Source organism: Sorex fumeus, unplaced genomic scaffold (assembly GCF_029834395.1).
Source record: "Sorex fumeus unplaced genomic scaffold, SorFum_2.1 ptg000149l, whole genome shotgun sequence".
In the NCBI taxonomy this organism is placed as follows: Eukaryota; Metazoa; Chordata; class Mammalia; order Eulipotyphla; family Soricidae; genus Sorex; species Sorex fumeus.
Genome location: NW_026606206.1, coordinates 2,273,020 through 2,298,594, shown reverse-complemented (window position 1 = coordinate 2,298,594; position 25,575 = coordinate 2,273,020). Strand labels below are relative to the sequence as shown.

General features: G+C 35.2%; 1 protein-coding gene across 4 annotated transcripts in view; it reads right to left on the bottom strand.

Moving 5' to 3' along the window:
* Positions 1-25,575, bottom strand: part of RFX3 (regulatory factor X3) — a 317,169-nt gene that overhangs the window by 69,541 nt on the left and 222,053 nt on the right. For all 4 annotated transcript variants that reach the window (XM_056106892.1, XM_056106894.1, XM_056106891.1 and 1 more), the window contains 3 exons: positions 19,569-19,643; positions 9,846-10,027; positions 4,047-4,166 (listed from right to left, as the gene is read on the bottom strand). In XM_056106892.1, coding sequence (XP_055962867.1) covers positions 4,047-4,166; positions 9,846-10,027; positions 19,569-19,643 — 377 coding nt within the window. The remainder of the gene's footprint in view (positions 1-4,046; positions 4,167-9,845; positions 10,028-19,568; positions 19,644-25,575) is intronic.

Below are 25,575 nucleotides of genomic sequence, written 5' to 3'. Positions count from 1 at the left end.
ACTGTGTATCGCATGGTCATTAAATAATTAAAAAAATAAAAATAATAAAGAACAGATGAGGGCTAGAGAGATGGTACACGGTTAAGGCATTTGCCGTGTATGCAGCTGATCCTGGTTCTATCCCCTGTACACATGGTCCCCTTAGCACCATTGGGGATAATCCATGAACACATACATAGCCAGGAGCAGTCCCAGAGTACTACTGGGTATGCTCCAAATGCCTCCCTACCACTCAAATGAAAGAGCATGTGAGAGATTAAATTTACACTAAGGAAGATGAATATATATAACTGTATACAACAGGCCCCTGGGCATTTAAACAACTTGAGTTTGGGGAATGTTAAATATTAGTAGAATAATTATTGTGAATGAATATATAAAATATATTTGTATAACATTAAAATATTTTATAAACGATATTAAATGCTTTAAAATACATTATGAAATTTATTTATAAGCGTATTCATTTAAACATATTACAAACATAAATATAAAATCTGTTAAATCTATATAACTGTTTATATTATAAATTATACTTATAAACTTATAAACTGATAAAATATATTAAATACTTTTATGACATACTAAAATTTTTTCATGTCATTTTATGTGAAAAAGAATGGCAGGCTTTCAAATTGATTTTAATATATTTGTAGAATCACTTGAGTTTTGGAATCATTTTATTTAAAAAAATTTTTCTTCACATTGTGAATCTATAATAACATTTTTAAAACTTTATTTTATTTAAAAATTTTTAAAGTTGAGAATCATCTTTTATAAGCTATGAAGACAAATTACTCAAAACTATCTTTTCATTGTTTCGAACATACTCACTGTTTGCTGTATTTTTGGGGCACACCTGGTGATGCTCAGGGTTTACTCCTGGCTCTACACTCAGGAATTGCTACAGCTGTACTCAGGTAACCATGTGGGATGCCAGGATTGAACCTGGGTCAGCCATGTGCAAGGCCGACTCCCTGTCTGCTGTACTACTGTTCCAGCTGGAGAATACTCTTAACTGTTACATCCGTACCTAGGGAGATAAATGTCCTCTCCAGTCCAACTATTTTTGCAAATAGGGTAATTGGCTTCAATTTAGACCTGTCAGTGCTGCCACTCAATAGAATCCTTCAGAGAAAAACCGAAATCTTCTTGCTTACAAATCCCAATGTGTGCTCATTACATTAAAAGCACTTAGCACCACAATTAGCAAGACTTCATTCCAAAAGAAAAGGTGCAAGATCCAAACTTTCATCATTACAAAAAAAAATCTAAAGTTTCAGAATGTCTTTGTTTTTTGTAACCTACTATTGAAACTAATATGTACGAAACTGAAGTTAGCATAATTTATTAACATTAGTGATAACTCTAAATTACTTCTTAAAATGTCCACACTATTGTGAATTTTAACACGATATTATTACTATGTTAAGATTATCTGCTGGGCAGGGTTTGTGGACCAAAATTTACCCTTTATAGTTCTAGAATCAATTTCAAAAGGAAACTTCTGAGAGTCTTGCTTTCTTAAGACATTTTTATTTAAAAACGAAATACTCCATGAAAATCTGCTATGATTCTTTGCAAGTCCCTGGAAAGCAGCCATCAGCTGTGTTAGGTGCAATTTATCAAGGTTCTTGTTCATATTTAAGTTTTTAATTAATATTTTTTATTTTGCAGGGATTTACTTTTTTGGGGGGATTTATGGATCTGAGTTTAGGGATCACTCCTGGCAGTGCTTGGGGACTGGCAGGGATTGAACCCTGGACAGCCATGTGCAAGACAAGCACCTTACTCAATGTACTATCTCACCAGCCCCCCAATTTTTAATTTTTTATCTCATCATCATCTTCACTGTGCAGTACTGCTTTGCAGAAATTCAGAGACCACAGCAGAAAGTAAAATTCCTGTTACCACTAATATATATATATATATATATATATATTAGAAACCCAGGAAAGATTATACAACTCATACAAGCATTATATTTACAGCAAAAGTTACTGCTCTACTGTTCATTTTATTATTACTGAGCTCTTCCTACTCTTTATTGGTTATAAACAAAGAATAGGGGTCTGTAATTTTAAAGAAACATTGAACACCTATGAATTACAAAATTTAAATCCCTGAGAGAACTACTCATAATAGATGACCCTGGGACTGACTCTTCAATATGGAACACTCACACTAGAAATTAGGACTGTGGTAAAACCACTTAAGTGTCTTTATCTCTTGTTTCTTCTTATTCAATATGTCTTGCCATATTAAATGACACTTGCCAAAGTGTCATTTCTATTGAAAATGTTGTGACATTTCACCGTTTTGCTTCAAACATCGAGAATCAAAGTTATTTTTGATTGTTATAAGGTTTATATATAAATTCCTTAATCTATGATACAATGCACTTTAAAAACTTTATCTATTGGGATTGAACAGATACTGTACAGTGGGTCAGGCGCTTGCCTTGCACGCAGCTGCCTGGGGTTCAATCGCTGGCACCCAGAGGGTCCCCCAAGTCTCTTCAGGAGCACGAAGTCAGGAGAAATCCCTGAGTACCACTGGGTGTGGCCCCCAAACCACAAATAACATAAAAATAAAAATTTCATTTCTCACTAAACTACTCAACCCTCTTCTTCCTTTCTTCTCCGGAAATACTACCCTCATCAAATCCTGGACCCTTTACCAGAAACATCATGGACTCTACCCACGGATGCTTTTTCTCTACCTGATTCCCTCTGAATGTAACACCTCGCTTTTCCCCGGTATTTCTAAGTCTCCATTTACAGCACTTTCTCTACATAACATCCTTGCCCTCCTTCTCTCCCAGAGTGTAGTGAAGGTTGTTCTGTATTTCAATAGTTCTTTACATTTCTCAAATTGAATTATTTAAAAAAGATTCCCAAGTGTTTCCCCTTCTGTTTTATTTATCTTGTATTGTCCTGAAATGGAGTCAGGGAGCCATACCCAGAAGGCAGGCATTTTAACACTGAACCATATACTGACGCAGCCATCAATTCCAACCGCCTTTTCAATTTCTAACTCCTCAACGGTAGGCCTGAGTCTTACATCTGCACATAACAATTAGCACTTATTAGAGATCTACTAAGTGTTCATAGACTAAACCCACAAAGAAGGTTCTTTCTCCAGCAGTGACTTAAATCTAATGCTTCTGACTATGCTTCTACAGATGAGGAGATCTGGTCAAGGTCATGAATCACTCCAGACAAGCTGATTAAGCAGATAAAAACCTAGATCATAGAAGTAACTATGTCCCTCCTCTCGTCTACTTAATTACAATTTCTTAACTGAAAAGAAAAATTACAGTTATTGTGATAGCTATGCTTCAATGGCAAAGAGGAAAGGACTTTTATTTCTTTTTTTCCAAATGTGATATAAGTAACATGGGACTAGTAGGTCCTTGGCTATAAAAAAGTATAAATTTATGCAAATCACTTGCCATCTCTGGAATTTACTGGAAATGCAAGGTTTTTGATGCTTTTTACTATCATTACGTAGCACTGAATCCTGAGAGCTATTCTAAAACTATTCACTTATCCATGCATGCATGCATCCATTCATCCATCCATCCATGAGTGCCTGAGATCTCTTATAACTCTGATACCTGCAATTACATATCTTTGGAAGTTGGATCAAAAATATGAAAGAAGAACCCAATAAATTCCATAATAATGCAAATTCCATAAAATAGAATAGTCTGAGAAGTGTGTAGAATAGGAAAAAATTATGAACAGTCAAAGTAAGTTTCCCCAGTTGGCATTTGCCTAGATTTGCTTCTTATGTTTGTGTTTAATTTCTGCCTACAAAAGGACAAGTCACACAAATTAAAAAGGGCAGAGTGACTGACTAGTAATTTAAAGTGTGTGGAAAATCAGATGAATGAAATTCTAAATCATATTTGATTTCTAGAGAAAGTCTGCCAATATTTGCACACACTGATATTTGTCTTGTTCCCTCCCACCCCCCAAGTAACAGGAGCGAAGACCTAAAGAAAGATATAACTGTATCATGTCAATAATTCTAGAGTTTACCTTTGTTTCTGTTGCATGGGCTGTTGTCGCATAGCCATATATTGCATGTCTTCTTGTAGACGATTAAGAGGGGAATCTGGCTTGACACGAATCCCATAGTAATGGTACTTGGAGTTTCCTCTTTATGAAAGAAAAGAGACAGTATGGAGATAAAAAGTCAAACTAATAATTATCGTACAGGATAGGTATTTACTTCTTGAAAAAATAAACACAGCATATATTAAAGTTGGGTCAGAGCCGTAGCATAGCAGGTAGGGCGTTTGCCTTGCAGGCGGCCAACCTGGATTCAATTCCTCCGCCCCTCTCGGAGAGCCCAGCCAGCTACTGAGAGTATTCTGCCCACACGGCAAAGCCAGGCAATACTTCTGATGAATTAGATATGCCAAAAACAGGAATAACAAGTCTCAGAATGGTCAATGTTACTGGTGCCCACTCGAGCAAATCGATAAGCAATGGGAGGACAGTGCTACAGTGCAGGCTATTTATGATTGACTTAATTTTGGATAGTTGTACATGTTTATGGGAGCTGCATTTGAAGAAGTAAGATTCTGAATTAATCAACACAAGGCCAATTAAGGAAAACATTTCCCTATACATGTTCACTTAGATATTACCCGGTTTGTTATTTTGTTCATAATTCAATTGAGAAAGAGAAATGGTGGGGAAATTTCCTGGCTAATAAAACTTTACTAACAGGATAAATGGATGCACAGTAAACTTATCTAAGCACCGTAGCACTGTCTTCCCATTGTTCATCGATTTGCTCAAGTGGGCACAGTAACGTCTCCTTTGTGAGAGCTGTTACTGTGTTTGGCATATCGAATATGTCACGGGTAGTTTGCCAGGCTTTGCCGTGAGGGTAAGATACTCTTGGTACCTTGCCGGGCTCTCCGAGAGGGGCGGAGGAATCGAACGCGGGTTGGCCGGGTCGGACCACGTGTAAGGCAAATGCCCTACCCGCTGTGCTATTGCTCCAGCCCAAAATTTATATAAATCATATGAAAAAAATAATATTTTAAAGTGTTTACATGAAACACAAAAATTTAATGCTATGGTCTTAAATGAACTCAATGTTTCTCTATGTTTATTTCTGCAGGGATGATGTGAAATGAAATAACTTCTTTGGCATAAGATGTAATGAATACCATTGCTAGATATTTTGAAAACTAGGCATGTTGTCTATTCATCTTGAAATATATTTGATTAGTGTTCAGTTTGTGTTGTAGCTTTTGTTTTTAGAGCTACCCAAGCAGTACTAGGGGGCGTAGGGGTCACTACTTGAGCTACTACACAGCCCAGTTGTGTGGTTCTGAAGGTTCTGTGCTGCTCTGGGAATTATGGAGAGTTGAGGATAGAATTTAGGACCTTGGTAGTCAAGGGACACCCTCTCTCTTGCCTTGGAACTATCTCCCAGTCTGTTTTGGAGGTTCCTATCAGTTTTGAAAACTGAATAATTTGCTCACAACAGACATGAGAAAATTTCTCCTTGAGAACAGAAAATTTCTAATTGGAATAGTAATGTAACTATTCCCTTATGACTATGAAAAAGATCATGTTTATTACTGGAAATGATAAAATTTTGCATTTAACAAAACTTGGAAATTCTTACAAAAGTAGCATTTTAAACATAAGTTTTGTAAAGAGAAAATAGGTTTATGCAAGTATATATACATAAATAATAGCAAGACATGTACACATATAGTTATTCACATAGCAATAAATACTTTTTTCTATTTTTTTGATTTTTAAGTTTTAGTTTATCGAGTTTTAGATTAGTTTTTTTTTATTTAATTTTTATTAAGTGAAATACCGTGAGGTACAGTTGTAGACTTACAAATTTTTGTGCTTGGGTTTCAATTACACAATGATCAAATACCCATCCCTCCACCAGTGCCCATTTCCCACCACCACAGATCCCAGCATCCCTCCCACCCCCCATCCCCCACCCCCCATCCCACAGGTAGGGCATTCCTTTTTGTTCTCTCTCTTATTGGGTGTTGTGGTTTGCAAAAGAGGCAATGGGTGACAATCATGTTCGGTCTATAGTCTACTTTCAGCATGCTTCGCCCATCCTGGGAGGATCCTCCCAACACCCTTTATTTGGTGCTCCCTTCTCTATCTGAGCAGTCTTTTCCCTTAGCATATGTGTGACTGGCCTCCAAGCCATGGAGCAAAATTCCTGGTACTAATCTCGGCCAATCTTGGGTGTTAGTCTCCCGTTTTGTTACTTTATGTTCCCCAGATGAATGCAATCTTTCTCTGTCTGTCCCTCTCTTTCTGACTCACTTTTTTCTATTTTAACTTATTTTATTCATTGCTATTGCCATTATTACAGTTTAGATTTGGTGTTTTTACAACAGTGTTAATGATCATGGTTCTGATGTTCTTTGCACCATTAATATGTCTGCTATAATTCAAGGGGAGTGTATTAACACGAACATTTAATGAAAATACTTAATGACGAGGAAATGTAGCAGCAAAAGAGGGGGATGCTTAGCCCATCCTTGACCCCAGTGTTTAGAAAGAAACTGGTGATGGAAAGAAGTCACAGAGGAAAGAAGAGAATAAGAAGGAATGGTTTAACACTCATGAAGGCTTCAGTTATACCAGTGATACGAGTGAGGGGTGTAGCCACATATTCTTAATACAGATTCAAAAGAACTGAAAGCCTGGGATCCAAGCTGCAACCATGGACACTTTGTAATGTGCCTCTCAAGTGGACAGACAGACAGGGGTGAAGTGAGGGTTGGGATGGGGAGGGAACCTGGGAAGGCCGGCTGAGGGAAGTGGACACTGTAGAGGGATTGGTGTTGAAATATTGTATATCTAAAACAGAATGCCTTTCAGTAACTTGTCTTTCAGTAAACAATGGCTTTCTAATAAAAATTAATGAAAAAGAAAGAGGAAGGAAGGAAGGAAGGAAGGAAGGAAGGAAGGAAGGAAGGAAGGAAAGAAGGAAGGAAGAAGTGAAGGAAGGGAGGGAGGGAGGGAAAGAGAGAAAGAAAGAAAGAAAGAAGAAAGAAAGGAAGGGAAAAGCACTCCTTTTGCTGAGAATCAGACCCTGTCTCCAAATCCACTGCAGAAGACAGCAAAACAAACCAAAAACAAAACAAAACAAAACAAAACTCACAGAAAACCTTCCTGAAGTACCACAACCCAACTAATACTGTTCCTTTATTCAAACTGGAAAATAGTTGGGCACAGGGACAGGGGTTCGGAGCAGGTAAAATTCACCAGGGAATATGGCTAATGACAAAGGTGCAAAGCAAAATGAGGCCTCTTGTGAGACTTTAGTCTCTAGTTTCTTTATAGTTTCCTACAAATAAGCATTTTGATCAGGTGTGTGAGGAGGCAGTTCCTAGGATTCCGTTAGAGACGGTAAGGGGCAATCAGCACGTCGTGGGGACCTAACAAACGATGCCTTTTGATTTGCCTTCATTTAGAAACAAAGAAGATTTATAGTTCACTTCAGGCCAAACTTCAGAAAAGCTGTAGGTCTGGCATGATACGGTAATTTTACTGACAGATAAATAACCAATATACAGAGAGATTGCTTTTGGAAAAGTACCTAACTTTTTAGTTCTGCTGTGGTGACATATTTTGAGGAGGAGGACAATTGTACGCCTAAAACATACACAGTGAGTGTAGGATAACACTCTTTTGTTATCCTACAAAAGAGTGTTATCCTACAAGTGAGCTAATTTTATCAAGTGAAAAAAATATCTGAGTGAGTGTGCCTCATGATTTGCACTTTTCAGCTCACTGGCTTATCAATAAAAATCAAGAGGTAGACGTTTCTGTAGTCGAATCTCTCGTGTCTGTCTCACTGCCAATTTTGCTACCACGTAGAGACTTTTCACTACTCTTTCATAGCACTGTGTTTTTTTAAAAAAACTTTCTTGATCGAATTGCTTTGTTCCTTATTTTTCGAGGATTTGCTTTCCATTCTTAATTGCAAACACTACATACAAATTTAAAGGCATCAGGCTACATAATTACTATCTAGTGCGGAGGGAGAGAAAGAGCATCAAAAGGTAAAAGCTAAAATACCACAATGTGTACTTAAAGTATGGATTCTACTCAATCACAAACCCAAACAGCCTCAATTTTGTTTCTCTCTATTTCAAAGATACGTTTCAAGGTTTGAATGGGAGCCTCAAAATAGAATCCATTGAAATCCTGTTGGTAACAAAAGGCGAACAACAATACAGCTATTAGAGTTTTGTATAAAGCCCAGAGTCTCAAAGTATTGGCATGGTATGCATAACTACGGAGCCATCGCTTAGGAGATAGTAGGTTAGGTCTCCGAAGAATGATTTTTGTGATTCTTGGAAAAATACTAGAGAAACAAAAACCTTTTTTCCTAGGGACTGGAAGCTAGTTCCTTTAGTCTGAAAAGAGAATCATAGTATTCAGTTTAAAATACACTAGTTTTTAAAGTATGGGTAGAAGAAACTATATATATATATGAGAGAACTGAATCTCCAGCAATCTGACTGCTGTACAAGCACATAAAGTCAGGGGAATTTTGTGCAGAATAATTTACATTCTAAATTTACATTCTAAATACATAGAGCTTGTTTATCTCATAAAACCGACACACTGCATTTTCAATATAAATTTATAATGAAGTTGTTATTCAAGTTTTTATTTTTTTAAGAATATTAAGAATTCTCTACTAGGATTCTACAAACTTGTGACATGTAACTAATTACAGATCTATTATCTAATGTTATGCAGTATATCTTTAGTTTTATGTTTGCTAATAGATTACTATAATATTTAAGAAATAAAAAACATTCATCTTTACCATATACTTAATTATGTTATGATAATTTGTAAAAATTATGAAGAGGCAAAAATACAGTTTCATAGTTCTTAATACTATTTTCATCATTTTTCATTAGCAAAAACACTCATTTATTCCAAAAGAAAGGAAACAGAAAAACTAAGAATCTTCGTCACATTACTGATTTCCATGTGAAGGAATTATACTTACTATATGAGAACTTTCATACATATATGGTTCATAATTAAGAGTTTTTAAAATGTTTAAATCAGATAAATTGAAATTATGTCATGAGAACTTCCAAAACCATTTTTTCCTTAAAAAAATTTTTTTTTTGGCTTGTTGGGTCACACCTGGTGATGCTCAGGGTTTACTCCTGGCTCTGCACTCAGGAATTACTCCTGGCAGTGCTCAGGTGACTATCTGGGATGCCGAGGTAAAACCTAGGTTACCTGTAAAACATGCTACCCATCTATTATTGCTCGGTCCTCAAGAATCTTCTTTGCAAGTTCACTGAATCATTTTGGTTTCCAGAAATGAAACAAAAATGTCAGCCTTAATTTCCTGGTTAGTGCATTCCAACAGAATAGTTATGTATTAACGCATTTCAGTGTAAATCAACTAGAATCAAGAGCTATAGCTTTCTCCTTTTACTATTTCACTTTATTTATATTTATTATTTACAGAAGAAGGAAAGACTGATTAATATTTATTTGTAAAGCATCATATGTACATCTTCTTTGGCTTATTTCTATATGATCTGCGAACCAATTCTTTTCAAGGCTTTGCTCAATTGGATGTCTGGGACAATACATCATCATTTGGTTTGGTGGTATCACTGCATAATGACCTTTCTTTTTTTCTGAGGGGTTTTATAAAAATAAGCGAATTCTTCATTTTTTTCTTTATATGTTTTCTGTAATCAAGCATTGTTGCTCAAACAATAAACTGAATTAGTCTGGCTTGAAAAAAGATGATTTTTTTTTTTTATCTTACTTTTCAATACTAACCTAGTTCCCAATCTCCTGGTTCGTAGCCCCATGAAAATTGACCTTATTAGTTTTCCAAAAGAAGCAGCATTGACTGGGTCCAGTTTGTGTTCCTGACAGTGTCGTAGGTAGTGGTTGTATAGAGTGCTTCTGGGAAGACTCACTCCTTCTGCTGTCTCATAATTGTCCAACAGCCACTGGAGCTAGTATGAGTAAGACAGTAAACACAGAAAAAAAAGATCATTTACCAACATTAGTGGACACTGCAAACAGAATATACCGAAAATCTCAGATCTCCATCAAGTCTTGTAATAAGACAAATTGCTGCAATTCACAGGTCATCTGACCTGAAAGTGCTCAGAAACACTAGAAAAGGCAGACATCATTGATGACTTCATACCATGCCCATTCCTTCAGACATTCATGCACAAATGCAAAAATACTAGTATTTCCTACATGGACTGCTATATGGAGATAAATATCTCCAGAGAATTCAAATAATTCCATTAACTGGACATATATACAGCTTGCAATTGCCATGAGACAAAATATATTACCAAAGGTGACAGCATGGAACATAATATTTATTCAAATTGTTTATTACAACACACGGATAGCAGGATGTCTTGTACCATTTTTATAGTATCTAATTTCTTAAAATAACCACAAAATAATATTATTTACTAGAAAAAAATTCTTTAGGCAGGAGAATAAAAATCACTTTTCTCTCCAGAAATAAGGCTCATTAGACACTAGTTTAAAAAAAAAATCATGTGGATTAGTACCAGGAATTTTACTCCATGGCTTGGAGGCCATCCACACACACTAGGAGAAAAGGGAGCTCAGATAAAGAAGGGAGCACCAAATAAAGGTGTTGGAAGGATCATCCCAGGATGAGAGAAGCATGCGGAAAGTAGACTATAGACCAAATATTATTGTCACCCATTGCCTCTTTTGCAAACCACAACAGCCAAAAGGAGAGAGAGAACAAAAGGGAGTGCCTTGCCACAGAGGCAGGGTGGGATGGGAGGGGTGGGGGTGGGAGGGATACTGGGATCACTGGTGGTGGGAAATGGGCACTGGTGGAGGGATGGGTATCTGATCATTGTATAATTGAAACCCAAGCACAAAAATGTGTAAGTCTGCAACCGTACCTCATGATGTCTCACTTTTAAAAAAATTTTTAATAAAAAAAATCATGTGGTTGGGGGTTGGAGGGATTTTGGGGACATTGGAGGTGGAAAATGTACACTGGTGGAGGGACGGGTGTTTGATCATTATATGACTGAAACTCACACATAAAAGTTTTGTAACTGCAGCTCACGGTGGTTCAATCAAAAAAGAAAAAAAGAAAAAAAAATCACGTGGGGTCTGAGAGAGAGGACCGGGGATAAGGCAGATGCTCTGTATATGGTTCCTTGAGCACAACAAGGACTGAGCAAACCCTGGGCACAGAGCCAAGAGTAAGTCTGGAGTGCCAATGGGTGCTGGCCCCAAGCAACAAAAACACCCAGCCCAAAAATCTTAAATTAAACTATCTATGGGCCATCTATTTAAAAAGAGAAAACAATTTTGAAGAATATACGGTTTAAGTTACATGTCTTGCATGTGACCAATTGTGGCTCCTTTGCCGCGCCACCTGGTCGCTTGATTGTCATCGAGTGCTGTCCTTGAGGCCACTAAACTGTGCTAACGGTGGCCTAAACAGATCCACACTGCAGTGTGTGAACAACATTGCATCTTCAGGCCTTTGCACTGAACTCTTTGCATTGGGCTCTGGTTGGCAGAGAATGATCCAGAGAAGATCCTCTTGGCTATCCACATCTGGTTAAAAAACCACACTCTTTGACATCACTGTATCAGTGTCCTCCCGTTGTTCATCGATTTTGTTCGAGCGGGCCCAGTAACGTCCCCATCATGAGACTTGTTGTTACTGTGTCTGGCATATCGAATACGTCACGGGGAGCTTGCCAGGCTTTGCCATGGGGGCGAGATACTCTCAGTAGCTTGCTGGGCTCTCCAAGAGGGGCAGAGGAATTGAACCCGGCTCGGCCATGTTGGTTGTGTGCAAGGCAAACACCCTACTCGTTGTGCTATTGCTCCAGCCCAACTCTGTGACATATAGAATATATTTAAGATGATCCAACACACACACACACATATATAATCAAGTCCAACATTAACAAAATCAAATTGTCAACCTGTTTACTAATCTACAAAAAAAGAGAATTAAATAGACTCAAAGTACTTTCATAAGGTCACATATTGTCTCAGTGCTTGAGTCTGATCTCCAGTATATTCTGTAATTACTTGTATACCAGTTGTGATACTCATTAAAACGGCAACTATTTTAGATGATTTCTTTCAACAAAATTTCCACATCACATATGAGGAATGTTAGAGTAAATGGTTTTACAATCTATTCAAGTAAAATGTTGAGAATCACTTATGAAGTAGGCAAGGTGCTAGACACATAGTGATTCAAAAATTAATGTTGTATCTTCTTGTTCTCTAAAAACTTGCAACCAAGTTCCAAAAAAGACATCATGTACCATCAAATGAATTAAAGAATTTCTATATTTTGCTTACATTAGTCTGGGATGAGACTTAGAATCTTCAGACTCTCAAGAAAATTCATTAAAAATAATTTTTAAATGACTTTTTAAACATGACAAGTTTTTCAGAACTATTTTAATACTAAATATTCCTACATGATGTTACATAATTAAACATATATCTATACTTAAACTCATATCTGTATTCAAATCTATATCAACACACTCATGTAGTCGAGAAAATATGGCCTTCAAGATTATAAATATAGTAGAGCAGAATACTTTTACAAATAAAATTCATTTTCTGGAAGTGTCTATAGAGCACCTATCTATGGATGTACATTTAAACATATGATTGTATACAGGAAACAAACAATTGCCTCTGTAACAGTAATAATCTCCCCAAATACAATTTTTAAAAAGGTGACACAAAATAAACATTCAATTTTATGACAAAATATTATTGAACAAGATTTTTGATATATGAATCATCTGTAGTCTTATTGTCAGTAAACATTTTTTTTACAGACACACTCCTACATTATTTCTGAGTATTTCAAATCACAGAGTAAGTTCACTTATACATATTCATTTAGTGTAAAAGAGGAAGAAAGCTGATGGAAAAACAAAGGAGGAAAACATGTTATTAAGCCTCAGCCTAGAAATTTGCCAACAACGTGTGTGTGTGTGTGTGTGTGTGTGTGTGTGTGTGTGTGTGTGTGTGTGTTGGGGGTGGGGAGCAGGACACTCAAGAAATCTCTTCGGTGATTCCTTTTAAATTTTAAGAATTCGTTGATTATGAATACAAATGATATCTCTATGACAGACAAAATGGGGTATCGCGAGCATATCTCATCACCTCAATCAATGAATGGACTGTGACCGCATTGTTTTCTCACTTGGATGGAATTAGGGTAGTTCTGGTGAACCATATTGCGCAAAACATTGCTGGTTCTTGTTTTGTTACAGATACTAGAGAGACTTCCAATAGGATTATTAATATGGCAATAAAACAGAAAAACAAAATAGAGACTAGGGAAAAGAACCTAGACCCGATACCACTGTCATCCTGTTGTTCATCAATTGCCTCGAGCAGGCCCCAGTAACGTCTCCTTCGTCCTAGTCCTGAGATTTTAAAAAGTGCCATATTCGAGGAAGACTGGATATACAGGAAGAAAAAGGAAAGATTAAGGAAAAAACCCTCAAAAAGTCACATATGCCGAAAAAATATAAATTATTAGAAACAGCAGTATTTTATAAAAGTCTAATGAAGTACCCATATCTACAAGCATGGGAAAAACACTTGTAGATAAAAATGTCAAAGGTATGTACGTATGATATGTATCTTCATACAATAATGCATTCTATTGAAGCCAAAGCAGCTAAGAAATCAATTCTTAAAATCCAATCAGCCCTTCCTTTGTTAATGAGCAGAATATAGATCTGTAGAGTAAATCTTAGTTTTAAGGTCATTACTCTTGAAAAGTGACCAATAATCAATTTTATAATATTAACTTTATAAACTAAAGCTCAGAGTTTTTACTTCCACTTCACCCTCTTCTCCTTTTTCAAAGTGATCTCCAGGTTTCTCCTTTTGTCCTTTTTGTAAAATTAAAAACACACACATATGAAAAAAATGCAAAAAAAAAAACTCTGAAGGCTGAAGGTAGTAGCTCTACTAGTCATGGCTGTTTCATTAGGAAACTTGCCAATAACTGCACTAGGCCCGGTGATCCTAAAAACCACTAAATAAATGGTAATTGAATTAGGATCAACCAGATAAGATGCTGAGGTTTAATCCAGCTTTAAAATCTGCATTCTACATGCCATCATTTAACCTTCAAGTTTGGACACAGAGATGAAATCAAAGAAAGGACTAATTACATTGTAAGAGAAACTTAGCAGTTCAACATAACCTGAAGACAAACATTACATACTTGATGTATTTCCCAAGGAAACGTAATGCTGATTCTAAGATAATTTTTTCCCTTTGGTTTTTGTTTTTAATACACTGAATTTGAACACCTGAATTCAATACCTGAACATTTGGTAATTTAGAACTAAACCATTACATTTTTTTGCTATACTTTACACAATGTCTTCTAAAACATTTGTTTACATTCATGGTTTTAAACGGCCATAAAATACCATAGGAACTTTTGACCTTTATCTTTAAAACCTGATTATTCTACTAATGAACGAAATAAATTTATCTAAGGATGGAAAACAAGATAATTGCATCTTTCAACCTTTGCATTTAATCTATATTAATCAGAATAGATTAAAGAAAATGAACAGTTCCAATTTTTCCCAAAGGGAAATACTGATTGACAAATAAAAAAAAGTACAGCTTGTACTCTCAAATTAACATCTAAACATAACATTTGGCATTTTTTCCCAGACGGATTATTATCCATTAGAATTCTTTTAAGTTCAGTTCACTGAGAATATGCATTTTGACAGGTCTTATTTCTATCATAACTTATATTTACAATATAGCAAAATCAAAGGAGAATGGATATAAAACACGTTTTTGCTTTGAGCTGAATGTATCTGAGCAGCTAACACCAGCAAAAAATTATAACATAATTATTTGCTAGATTTGAAGTGTATAAAATAAATGACTGAATCCTTTTATATACTTTAAATGGATTTTTCTCAAATGTACAAGCTGAAGAACATTATGTGAGAACTGAGAACAATTATTTTAAGAACATTCTGTATTTAAATTTACAAGCAAAAATATCCAGAATTGGAAACAATATAACCACTATCAATTTGTATTACACTATAATAGATATACTTCATTAACTACAACTGAGGATGAGTATGAAATAAATGCAAATCTTCAATGAAGAGAATTACGGCATTCTAATGTAGGCTGAATATATACCATTTATAGCATTTTCAAATATAAAACCTTATTAAATATAAATGATTATACTAATAGACTCAATAACCCCAAGCAAAGTCAAAAGCACCACATCAAAATATTACGAGATGAATTACACTACCACTGGATAAAATTTTTTAAGTATAAGACTGGAGTAAAACTACCTTGTCTAGCGCTCTTAAACTGAAGGTCAGATCTGGAGAAATGACAGTTTGCATACATATTGTTTAACCCAAATGTAGGCAGAATACTTTTAAAAGTTTTTGAAAGTTCCAATTCTATCAAGAATGTTCAAAAACAAAAACACTAAAGCACGTTTGAAAAAAAAAAACCTAGGTATGATTTCACAGAAGAGCACACACAACGGGCAAAGGCACTTAGCGTCTATCCCACTCTATTTCTCAAATTCATTCATTTAGCAAACATCTAGTGAACACTCAATATATAAGGTGCACTCTTTTACTCACCAGGGATGCAATGGTGGACAAAATGTATACAATACTTACTTTCTGAACATTCAACTGTTAATTAATATTTATTATTTGACAATGAGAACCTAGTGCTAAAATAGTTTCAATTATGTTACTATTATTAATGTAATAAAATATGGTGATCAGTATAAATGTATTTGGTCACAAATGGGAGGGCACTATAGGGTATGAAGTAGCTCTTTGCTCTGGATGGTATTAGCATAATTATAAAGACAGAACAACAGTACTAAATACTCCAAATTATTATAGTGAAAAAAGGAAATAGATTTTAAAAACTCCTACTCCATCTTGTAATCTACAGAAAGAAAGTTTTTTTTTAAAAAACAGCACTCAGTGGAATTCTAATGCAAGAGCATTTTTGATTTTTCCCTAATAGGAACCTTTGAATATTATTGTAATAATTGCATGATGAGAAAATTCTGTATTCTATATTTCCAAAATGGAATAACAATAGGTTTTCAGTTCCAACACCACGACTGAATCCCATCTTTTAAAATTAGTATATATGGTACAGCTAGAGAGGGGCTAGAGTGCTTGTCTACACGCAGTCCACTTTAGTTCGATCCTTGGCACTGCATATGGTTCCCAGCCCTACCAGGAGTAATCCCTGAACATAGAACCAGGAGTGGTTCCTAAGCCCTGCTGATTATGGTACAACCCCCAAGCCACTCAAAAAGCTGAAACAAAACAATAACAAAAAACCTAGTAAGTACTAGACATACATTTTTGATGTTTTTCCCCTATCCACTGACCAAATAATCCTTTTCAGAAATTGGTAAATCAGGAAACTAGCAATATAAACCTGAAATTTTGTCCACGTCAAAGGATGTCACAAACTTCGATATTTTGTTGAACACAGCAAGAGTAAAAGCAACACAGTTTATGGGAATTTATAGTAGTTGTGCTTTCATAAAACTTCTCCACAGATGTTTACTTTTCTACAACACTAAAAGTTTCTGATTAGATTAACAGATTTAAAAAACACCCTCGCTGGTGCTTATCAACTAGAATGCATGCAGCAGCCTACTCTAGTTAAACAGGGCTAATAAGACACAGGACATCACAAACTTTTCAAGAAGAATTAGACAGCAGGCTCTTATGTGTTGAGAGAAAAGGGAAAACGTGACTGCAGCAGAAAACACTGATTTTTTCCCCCCACTGTTCCACCTGTATCTTAAGACTCAGTAGTTATAAAGACTTGACTGTAGATGTGTTTTAAAATAAATTTTAACGTAACTCCAAGTTATAATAAAATGTATCAGCATATCAAGGAAAAGATTATCAGTGAATTTACAACATTTACACCTACTTTTTCAATATACTGAAAAGCTTCTCATGGCTGTAAACAATATGGATGATTTGTCACGCTGCATAATACAAAACACAAAGCCAGGGAGTAACAAACATTTGTCTGATGTTTGATGTTTATGCAGCTTAATTTACACATTCATTAACATTAACTAGTATACTTCATGACTCCTACAATAGGAATATAATATCACAGAAACTCGAACATATTTGAAAAGTTTAAACAAGTCAATAAATCAACAAAAATATACAAAGAAACATGTTCCACAGTACTGTTCATGAAAGGACTAATCAAAATGGATATTCTTATAATTAAATGTCACACATTTTAAGAAACCACGGATCTCATTTGTAAAGAAAATGTGAATTAAATATGAAAGTCCAAATTCACATAAATTCAAAAATTCTAAATAGGTAACTGGAAACTTCAAGGGTTTTGACCCCCTTTTGTCCCAGATATTCTTTATGAAGAGGGAAGAATGTTTTCACCAGTCATTTTCAAAACACAAATATTAGTTAGAACATCCCTCCCCCAAACATACACCCTAATATATACAGTAAAGTCATATTTTACACACTCACAGACTCATGCTAACACAGCAGAAATATAGTTATGAAACATATAAGAATTGCATATTAATATGAATTTTCTGAAATGGGAAAATAATATTTTAGCTATCACAAAAGATTATTTTAAAAACTCTATGATTTTCACTAAAATTGTAGGCATTTTTCAAGTTGGCAAATCTGTTTTTTATCATGACTCTTCTTAATAACCAAAAAAAAAAATTCTAAAAAAAAAAAGTGTCAGAACACAAGTCATTTATTATTATTATGCTAGAATACGAAGTCCATCATTTTAAATTTAACTATTTTAAAGATTACTGAAAACACTTTCAGAGTGAAAACTATCAATGATAGGTTTTTGGTTTATTTAATTGTTTTACTGGAAGTGGGGTTGTGATTGGTCATACCTAGCAGTTCGGGGGTTAGACTTGGTTCTGTGCTCAGGGGTCATTCCTGAGAGAGCTCAGGAAACCATGTGGTACTTAGGAATTTTGAGGTGCTCAGATCAAACTGGGGTAGGCTACATGCAAGGTAAGTACCTTCATCCATATACTATCTCTCCAGACCTTTAAAAGCTTATTGTAAAGATGGAATTTATATGATTTGGGAGATTTAATTTTGGACGTTTCAGTCACAAAATATGTGGAAGAATTAACTCACAATGACAATTTTATCTCTAAATTTAGGAATACACTGTCAGTTGAAAGAGAAAACAAATTCTTATTAACAAATTCTTATTATAATCATCATTTAGCATTAGAACATATCGTTTCTTATGTTTTCGGGAGCACACCCAGAGGCATTCAGGGGATACTCCTGCCTCTACACTCAGGAATTGTTCCTGGTGAGTGTGAGAGATCATATGGGATGCTCAGGATACCTGAGTAGGCTGTTCAAGGCAAAAGCACTACCTGCTTTACTATTCCAGCTCCAGAATATCTTAAATAGAATTGAATATTGGGTGTCTTTTCTTTTTCTCATTATTTAGAAATAAAAGTAACAAAATAATCTTTCTTATTTTCATTGATGCCCCAAGATTTGAATATTTGGTTGAATAGTTTTAGTTTCACAAAACAGTAATTACTTTTGCTACACTGTTACAGTAATGTTGCATATATTCATGGTCAAAAATTTCAAGAAATAATTAGAGTATCTTGATTTTTTTCTCAATTATTAGCAATTTTTTTTCTTTTTGGATCACATCTGGCGATGCTCAGGTGTAACTCTTAGCTCTGCTCTCAGGAATTACTCCTGGTGGTGCTGGGGGACCATATGGGATGCTGGATATTGAACCCGGGTTGGCTGCATGCAAGGCAAACACCCTACCCACTGTGTTATCGCTCCAGCCCCAATTATCAGTAATTTTTAAACTTTTCTTCAGCATCACTTCTTTTTGGCCATTTCATTTTTAAGTCTTAGGACCTCAGCTTATTTAGATAGCTGTTTCATGCCCATACTATATTTTCTTACTGTTAAATGAACATTTTCAAACAATTTATCACTGGGTTAGGCATGATAAGCCTTGAAAAGCCAAACAGACTATTACTGGTTACAGAAGCAAGTAAGAGTAACTCTCAGTCCCAGACACAGGAGATATAGATTCCAAGCATTTGCTTCAGAAAAAACAAATATCAAACTAGAACATTTTCAGTATTTAAAATGCCATTTTACTTCTTAAACATATATGGCAGCCTGTTATTTACTTGGTAACGTCATACATGTACCCAAAGACAGTACAAACCTAAGAAAGCAATATACTGGGGTCTCTATGTTTTATATATTCCATTGTACAAAACAGCCATTAAGTGATAGAGTTCATAAGGGAAGGAAGGTTAAGAAGTAAAATAAATAAATAAAACAAGCATTAGGAAGCAAGCAACACATGCAGAACAAGCAAGAGATTAGTTTACGTGAAGAAGAGGCAACTTACATGGCTGTTGAGAAGAGAACTTCTGTGAGTGGACAGACCGTCAGACTTTTGCAGCGTCTCAATCGCCATTTCAATCTGATAAAGATGTCATTAAAAAAAAAAGGGCTCAAGACAAGATAGTGATAAAAGGCTCACCAAAGAATTTCTGAATAAGAATTTTTAAAGTTCAGTTTTCTTTTCAATGGTGGCTAATGAATAGGTTTAACTAAAATGTGTACTTCCCCCATTTCCCCCCAACCCCAAAGAATTAATTAAAAAAAAGGCACACTAATAATATGTCCAATCGCAAAAGTAGACCTTTTAAAACATCCTGCAATTATAATCCGATTGGAGACCCGTGGAACAGGAATCCAGTGAAATTTTCTGGTTATAAGAAAATAATTTTGACTTTCACAGTTCCAAGATGTGGGAAAGAAACCACTCTCTAAATATTCTCTCATTTAGAGTATTTAATATTTGTTCTATTCTGTCACGAAGGAAAAATTATACTCCAGATCTTGCGTTTAACATGCATTAGCATTTTAATGTGAATGTTCAAAGATCACTCTATTAATGTTTAAAAGTTATGAATATATCCATCTCTCTCTTACTTAACCCTGTATCAAAATTTAGAAATGGAGGGTCATTAGTAAGAACAAACGTATTAAGATGAAATCATGGCTCCTATATTATTCTTTAGGATGTGGTGGTGAGGCAGAGCGATTAGAAGTGACAGCGGAAATGGAACAGAGAAGAGGAAAAGAAATTCAGAGCCAAGGAAGAAAATGGGCAACAGCAGAAACGATTCTAGTCTATGTAGTCTCAGCATACAACAAGCAATCATCGCACCTAAAGAAGTAGCTTGGGGCCAATAACAAGTGAGAGGCACTCTTCACTTCATGTTTAAAGAAATCTACTGCTCAAGTTCTATCTCAGTATAGCACAAAGTTTAAAACAGGTTCTGCACACCTGTACTTGGTTCATATGAACAACTTCACCACTACTACTATAGTCGGCAGTTATAAAGTATTTCATATCTTAAAACACAGTTGACTTATTTATATTTACATTTGCTATGGAAATTAGGGTAATTTCTTAACACTTGCACTGCATCAACTCCCAACAATGACGAAGATATATAACAAGAATATATCCACAGCAAATGTATATTTTATTTTTCTAATAAATTTCCAATTTTTTGGTAGTATAACAATCTATAGGCTATTTAGTTCAATGAAATTAAAACATTAAACCTAATTTTCTTCTAAACTTGGGAATCAGCCACTGTACTTCTCTTTTGTATTATTTGCTCAAATTAGATTCTTACTAGTGTTAATAAAATGTAACATGAGAAGAATATTCGATTAGATATTATACAAATATTCTGAAAACAGTAAATTTAAACAATGATATAAGACTAGTCTATATTTTTATCATAAAATTAAACTGTTTTCTAGAAACCAATTCTCAAATGTTAATATAGTCTATCTTTATACTTGAAAATAAAATTGAGTTATAATGTAGAAGTGAAAAAAAGATCCAGAAAGTCATGTAAATGTAATGAGTAAACAAGTATTTTACCAAAATGTGAAACAGTAAAAATGATAAGGGACCTCAATCACATCTGATAAAAGGGCAAGAGAAAACGCTCTTGTTTTCAAATAAAAAACTCAGGCACACACACAGACCTGCACATGAAGAAGCTGCTCAAAACTGTAATTGGCTAAAACGTCTATGTTTCTTTTAAAGTCTGAGTGTGGAAATTGAGGCTAAATTTCTACCAATCATATAGACACACAAGCTGATCTTTATTTTGTAATTTTACAAGTTTATATAAAAAGCAAGTTTATATGAAAATACTGACATAAATATAAGAACTGTGAAGGGTTTGGTTCTCTGATTAGTGCTCACGGCCTAAAAGGGACACGGTGGCCATGCTTGAGGGGTCACCTATTGCTGGGGCCTCTGAATGAAAGATTTATGCTTCAGGCCTTTTGAAGTCTTTTGCTTCTAGTTAATCAACAGTTGGTAGTTGGAGGAATTAATAGTTTCACTGAAAAAAATTTTTATGTTTTTATTGCTAAAATTGCTTCTTTTATGGTGGTCCCAGATTTCAAACAATGCCTGAAGTCCAGGCTGTTAGGAAATGATTCTCTCATTTCTGGTCTTTCATTCATTTTTCCTTTTTAAAGAGCTTTGGGTAAAGTATAAAGTCTAGAAAAAATCTGGGTCAAGCTAGATAAACATGAGGCAAAGTAACTCTCTAGAATTCTCGGGATCTTAGAATTTCAGTTCTGTCGTTATTTTGTAATAAAGACTAAAGATGAAGTAGCTCCCTTGTAGCAGTTTTATAAACTATTTGACTTTGGTCTGTGCAAATCTGTAGAGGCCAGGGAACAGAAAAGAGGAAAAAGGGGAATGACAGGACATGCCAGGCGTCAATAATGAGCCAAACAAGATGAGCAGCTTCATAGCAAGAATGTTGGAGCCCACTTGGAAACCTTCTAGTTTCTAAATATCCATGAAATCTCAGACACATTAATTGGTCCAAAGGGATAGCCAGAACTTAGATAAAAATTTCTTATAAACATACCCCTCCAAAGCAAAACTCCACAAACCCCATAATATGCATTAAACATATTTATTAAATAAAACTAGTGAATGGAGTAATTATCTCATGAAATGATCATATACCCCCAACTCCATTCTCCCCCCCCCCCAATTCCATATTTTAAGGGATGGGTTTTATTCCTAACAGGAACCTATCACACCTTATATCATATTTTGTAGGGAACCACAGTAACAGAAAACAACTTCATAACCCAACCGACATTGCTATCTTATAAGAAAAGAAGGGTTTGTAGTCATTTCTATAAAAATATAAGTTCATATGTGACAAAAATAATAGGTCAAAAATGTTAAATTCTCTTGAATCCCCTAATGGGAAAATGCACAAAAGTAAATGCACACAATTTTGCATTCATTTCTCAAAACCTATAGTGTCCCAAATTAAGATTCCGATATTTAAAAGATGTCAGTATTCAGGAACTAGAAATGGGGAGCAGGGTGTTGATTCTAGGAGGAAAGCCGGGCCCAATACAAAAGGAGGCAGAAAAGCACTGGGTGTGTCTGTAACTGTGAAATAGCAAGAGGTCCAGAGTATATGGGAGAGTCAGGGGAGACTTATCAATATTAGGTTTTAAGAGACCTAAGTGGTATGTGCTTTCATAGAAAGCTCTGATATACGTTTTGTTAGGCATAACGCATGCAGTCCTCTAGTTCTAAGGTAAGGAATAAAATGTGCCTGACAATGCTTGTTGAGAGGAAGGTTTCAGGTAGAAGATCACAGACGAGATTCATATCTACTGTTATCTATTACAATAGTAGAGGGAGTGAAGGTGAAAGAGAGCCAGGGAAACAACAAAGTCAGGGGTGAAGAAAAAGCCAGGCAAAACTTTGATATGGAATCAACAAAGGAATAACTAGATGCAATATTCTAAATGGATTACGGATACAACTCCTATCAAACAGCCCAGGATTTGGTCTTTTCAGAGTTACATGAGGACGGGGATCTACAGATATGTATATGGATAAAGATGAAAACTAACCAGGTAAAATCCCTTAGTCGGTTAGAAGAAATTCCTGTAAGAACGAGCGAAAGGAAGGCCAACTGTTCGACTTTATATATTATTGTGGCTTAGATACTTGAGCATTTTATTTTCAAGCATCTGGGGATTGATTAATCTCAAGAAAAATGCACCATTAGCATTTTATACCTAAAATATTGAGATAAAAGTTACTGCTAATTTTTTTAAGCATTACATTGAATCCTTAGGAAATTTTACAAATTCCCCTGGGTACGTCTTAATTTGACGTTAAATTATATTCCACAGTACTCTGTCATATTTAAGAAAGGAAATGACAATCAAGTGAGGCAGATGGAAAATTTGCTTAAAAGTATAGGATCAGTGATCCACTAGATCATTGGTCCAAATGTTCAACATGTTCACATATGGAAATGTTTCGTCTCAAAGAAATGTTTCCAACCTTAACAAAGATTTCTACCACAGCAGCATTACGCAATAATAGTTATTCAATAGCTGGATTATTGGCAAGATTGTTAGAAGTGAAAGTGATTTAAACTTAAGACATATGAGGGCTTGCAAGGCTAAAAATAAGATTTTAAAAGCTATCAGAAAAACTATGGAGCTTGCTGATAACCGAAAATTATTAGACTGTCAAAAATTCGTACATATATTTTTATTCTATTTTAATAAGCATGAAACTCTATTGTCTGCAAGGTTTGGTGTTGGCTCTATGTGTATGAGTAAGCACAGAAAGACAGAGGCAGACATATTTTCAAAATATCATTCACACTGCCCGGTCAACCAAAACACTATAACACATTATGATCTAATTTAAAGAAGTGATAGAATGAATCCACCAATATAACAAATTTATATCTAAATGAAGATAACCAGGACACAATAAATATCACCAGAAAACAGAGGCAAGAAGGAAGGTGGGGAATAATTAGCTCTAGCTGATACTACTAGAGGAAATGTAGGTAAGATGACTATCAAGCAGGGAAATGACAAACAATGCACGGCATTCGATAGGGCACGTTAGTGAACTCTGTAGGCAGACACAAACAAGACACAACAAAACACAGAAGCACAGACCTAAAAGAGCATAGCCTAAAATCAAGGAAGGGTAAGACTGCCTAAGGGATGAAGTTGCGCTAGGGATAGATAAATTAAGTTAGAAGAATGTCTTCCCAGTTGGAATCTGCAACTAAACCGGACATAAAACATAGTGGAAAAGCCCTGAGAAAGGAACTTATCTGATCTTTATATGCTAATCTGGGATAAACTATAGAAAGCAAACAATACACAGACAGGACAACCCCCTCGAAAGACAGGATAGTAACCTAGTACTGAGGTGAAAGTCCCATAATCAGGTAGCAACGAGAAGAAATAGAAATATTTGAATTATATATTTAAATGTGGGGAGTGTAAGCTAGAAAGCCTGTCAATGATTTATTTGAACTTGAACACAACAGCCTTTATTTTATCCCTGTGTGATTAGAACATTTCAAATATACATATTAAACACACTGACACAAATAGATTCTAAAATGCTTTTCTGTTCACTTTTCTGCTGCATGATCTTTATTCTAAAAATACTGACATTTTGATATTGAATTTTCAACTCTACTGCAAATTATTATAATCAAATTAACAAGAAGTCTTGTGCTAGCCTGAAGGTCAGACTAATTTAAGGATTCAGTGAGACCCCTTCTTGAGTGCTGTTTCACTGCATATGAGCAGAGACTAGCATATACATATATACACTTTCTCTTAGATTATCATCTTGTCTTTCAAGCATTTTTTGTCTTTTTCTGTTTAATGATACAGAATCAGGTAATTTCTTTATGTCTAAAAGTGTAGAAGTTAACATATATATAATATATATATATATATATATATATATATATATATATATATATATCCTCCAAAGCAGTGCTCATGTTGCCCAGGGACCACTCCCAGAAATATTGGGCAAAATGGATTATTGTTCAATGTGTGAACCCAGACGGTATCTATCCAGGGCCTGACATTGCTGGAGGATGCTAAAGCAACCCTGATGGTGCTCAAGGACCATCAGAACTACACCTAATGGCACTAGTATGTCATACAGTGCCATGGTTCAAACTTGGTTCCACAAACATGCCGTGCGAAGCATATGACCCTGCCTACTTGAGCTGTTCTCTCAATACCTATGACTGTTGATTTTTAGAATTATAAAATGAGCACGGCAAATTAACAGCTTCCAGTTTTTCTTAAACTTCAGACTATGACAATATATTGATTTATTTTTTGAAAAATCTATCTGAAAAAGTGTTCTACATTAAGTAAGTAATCACCCTACGACCAAGCTGCTATCCATCCTTTCCACAATTTTCTAATGCTAGGACACGCAGTACTTGGTAGTTTAGGCTGGTTCATGAGGATCCTCACTATGGCTT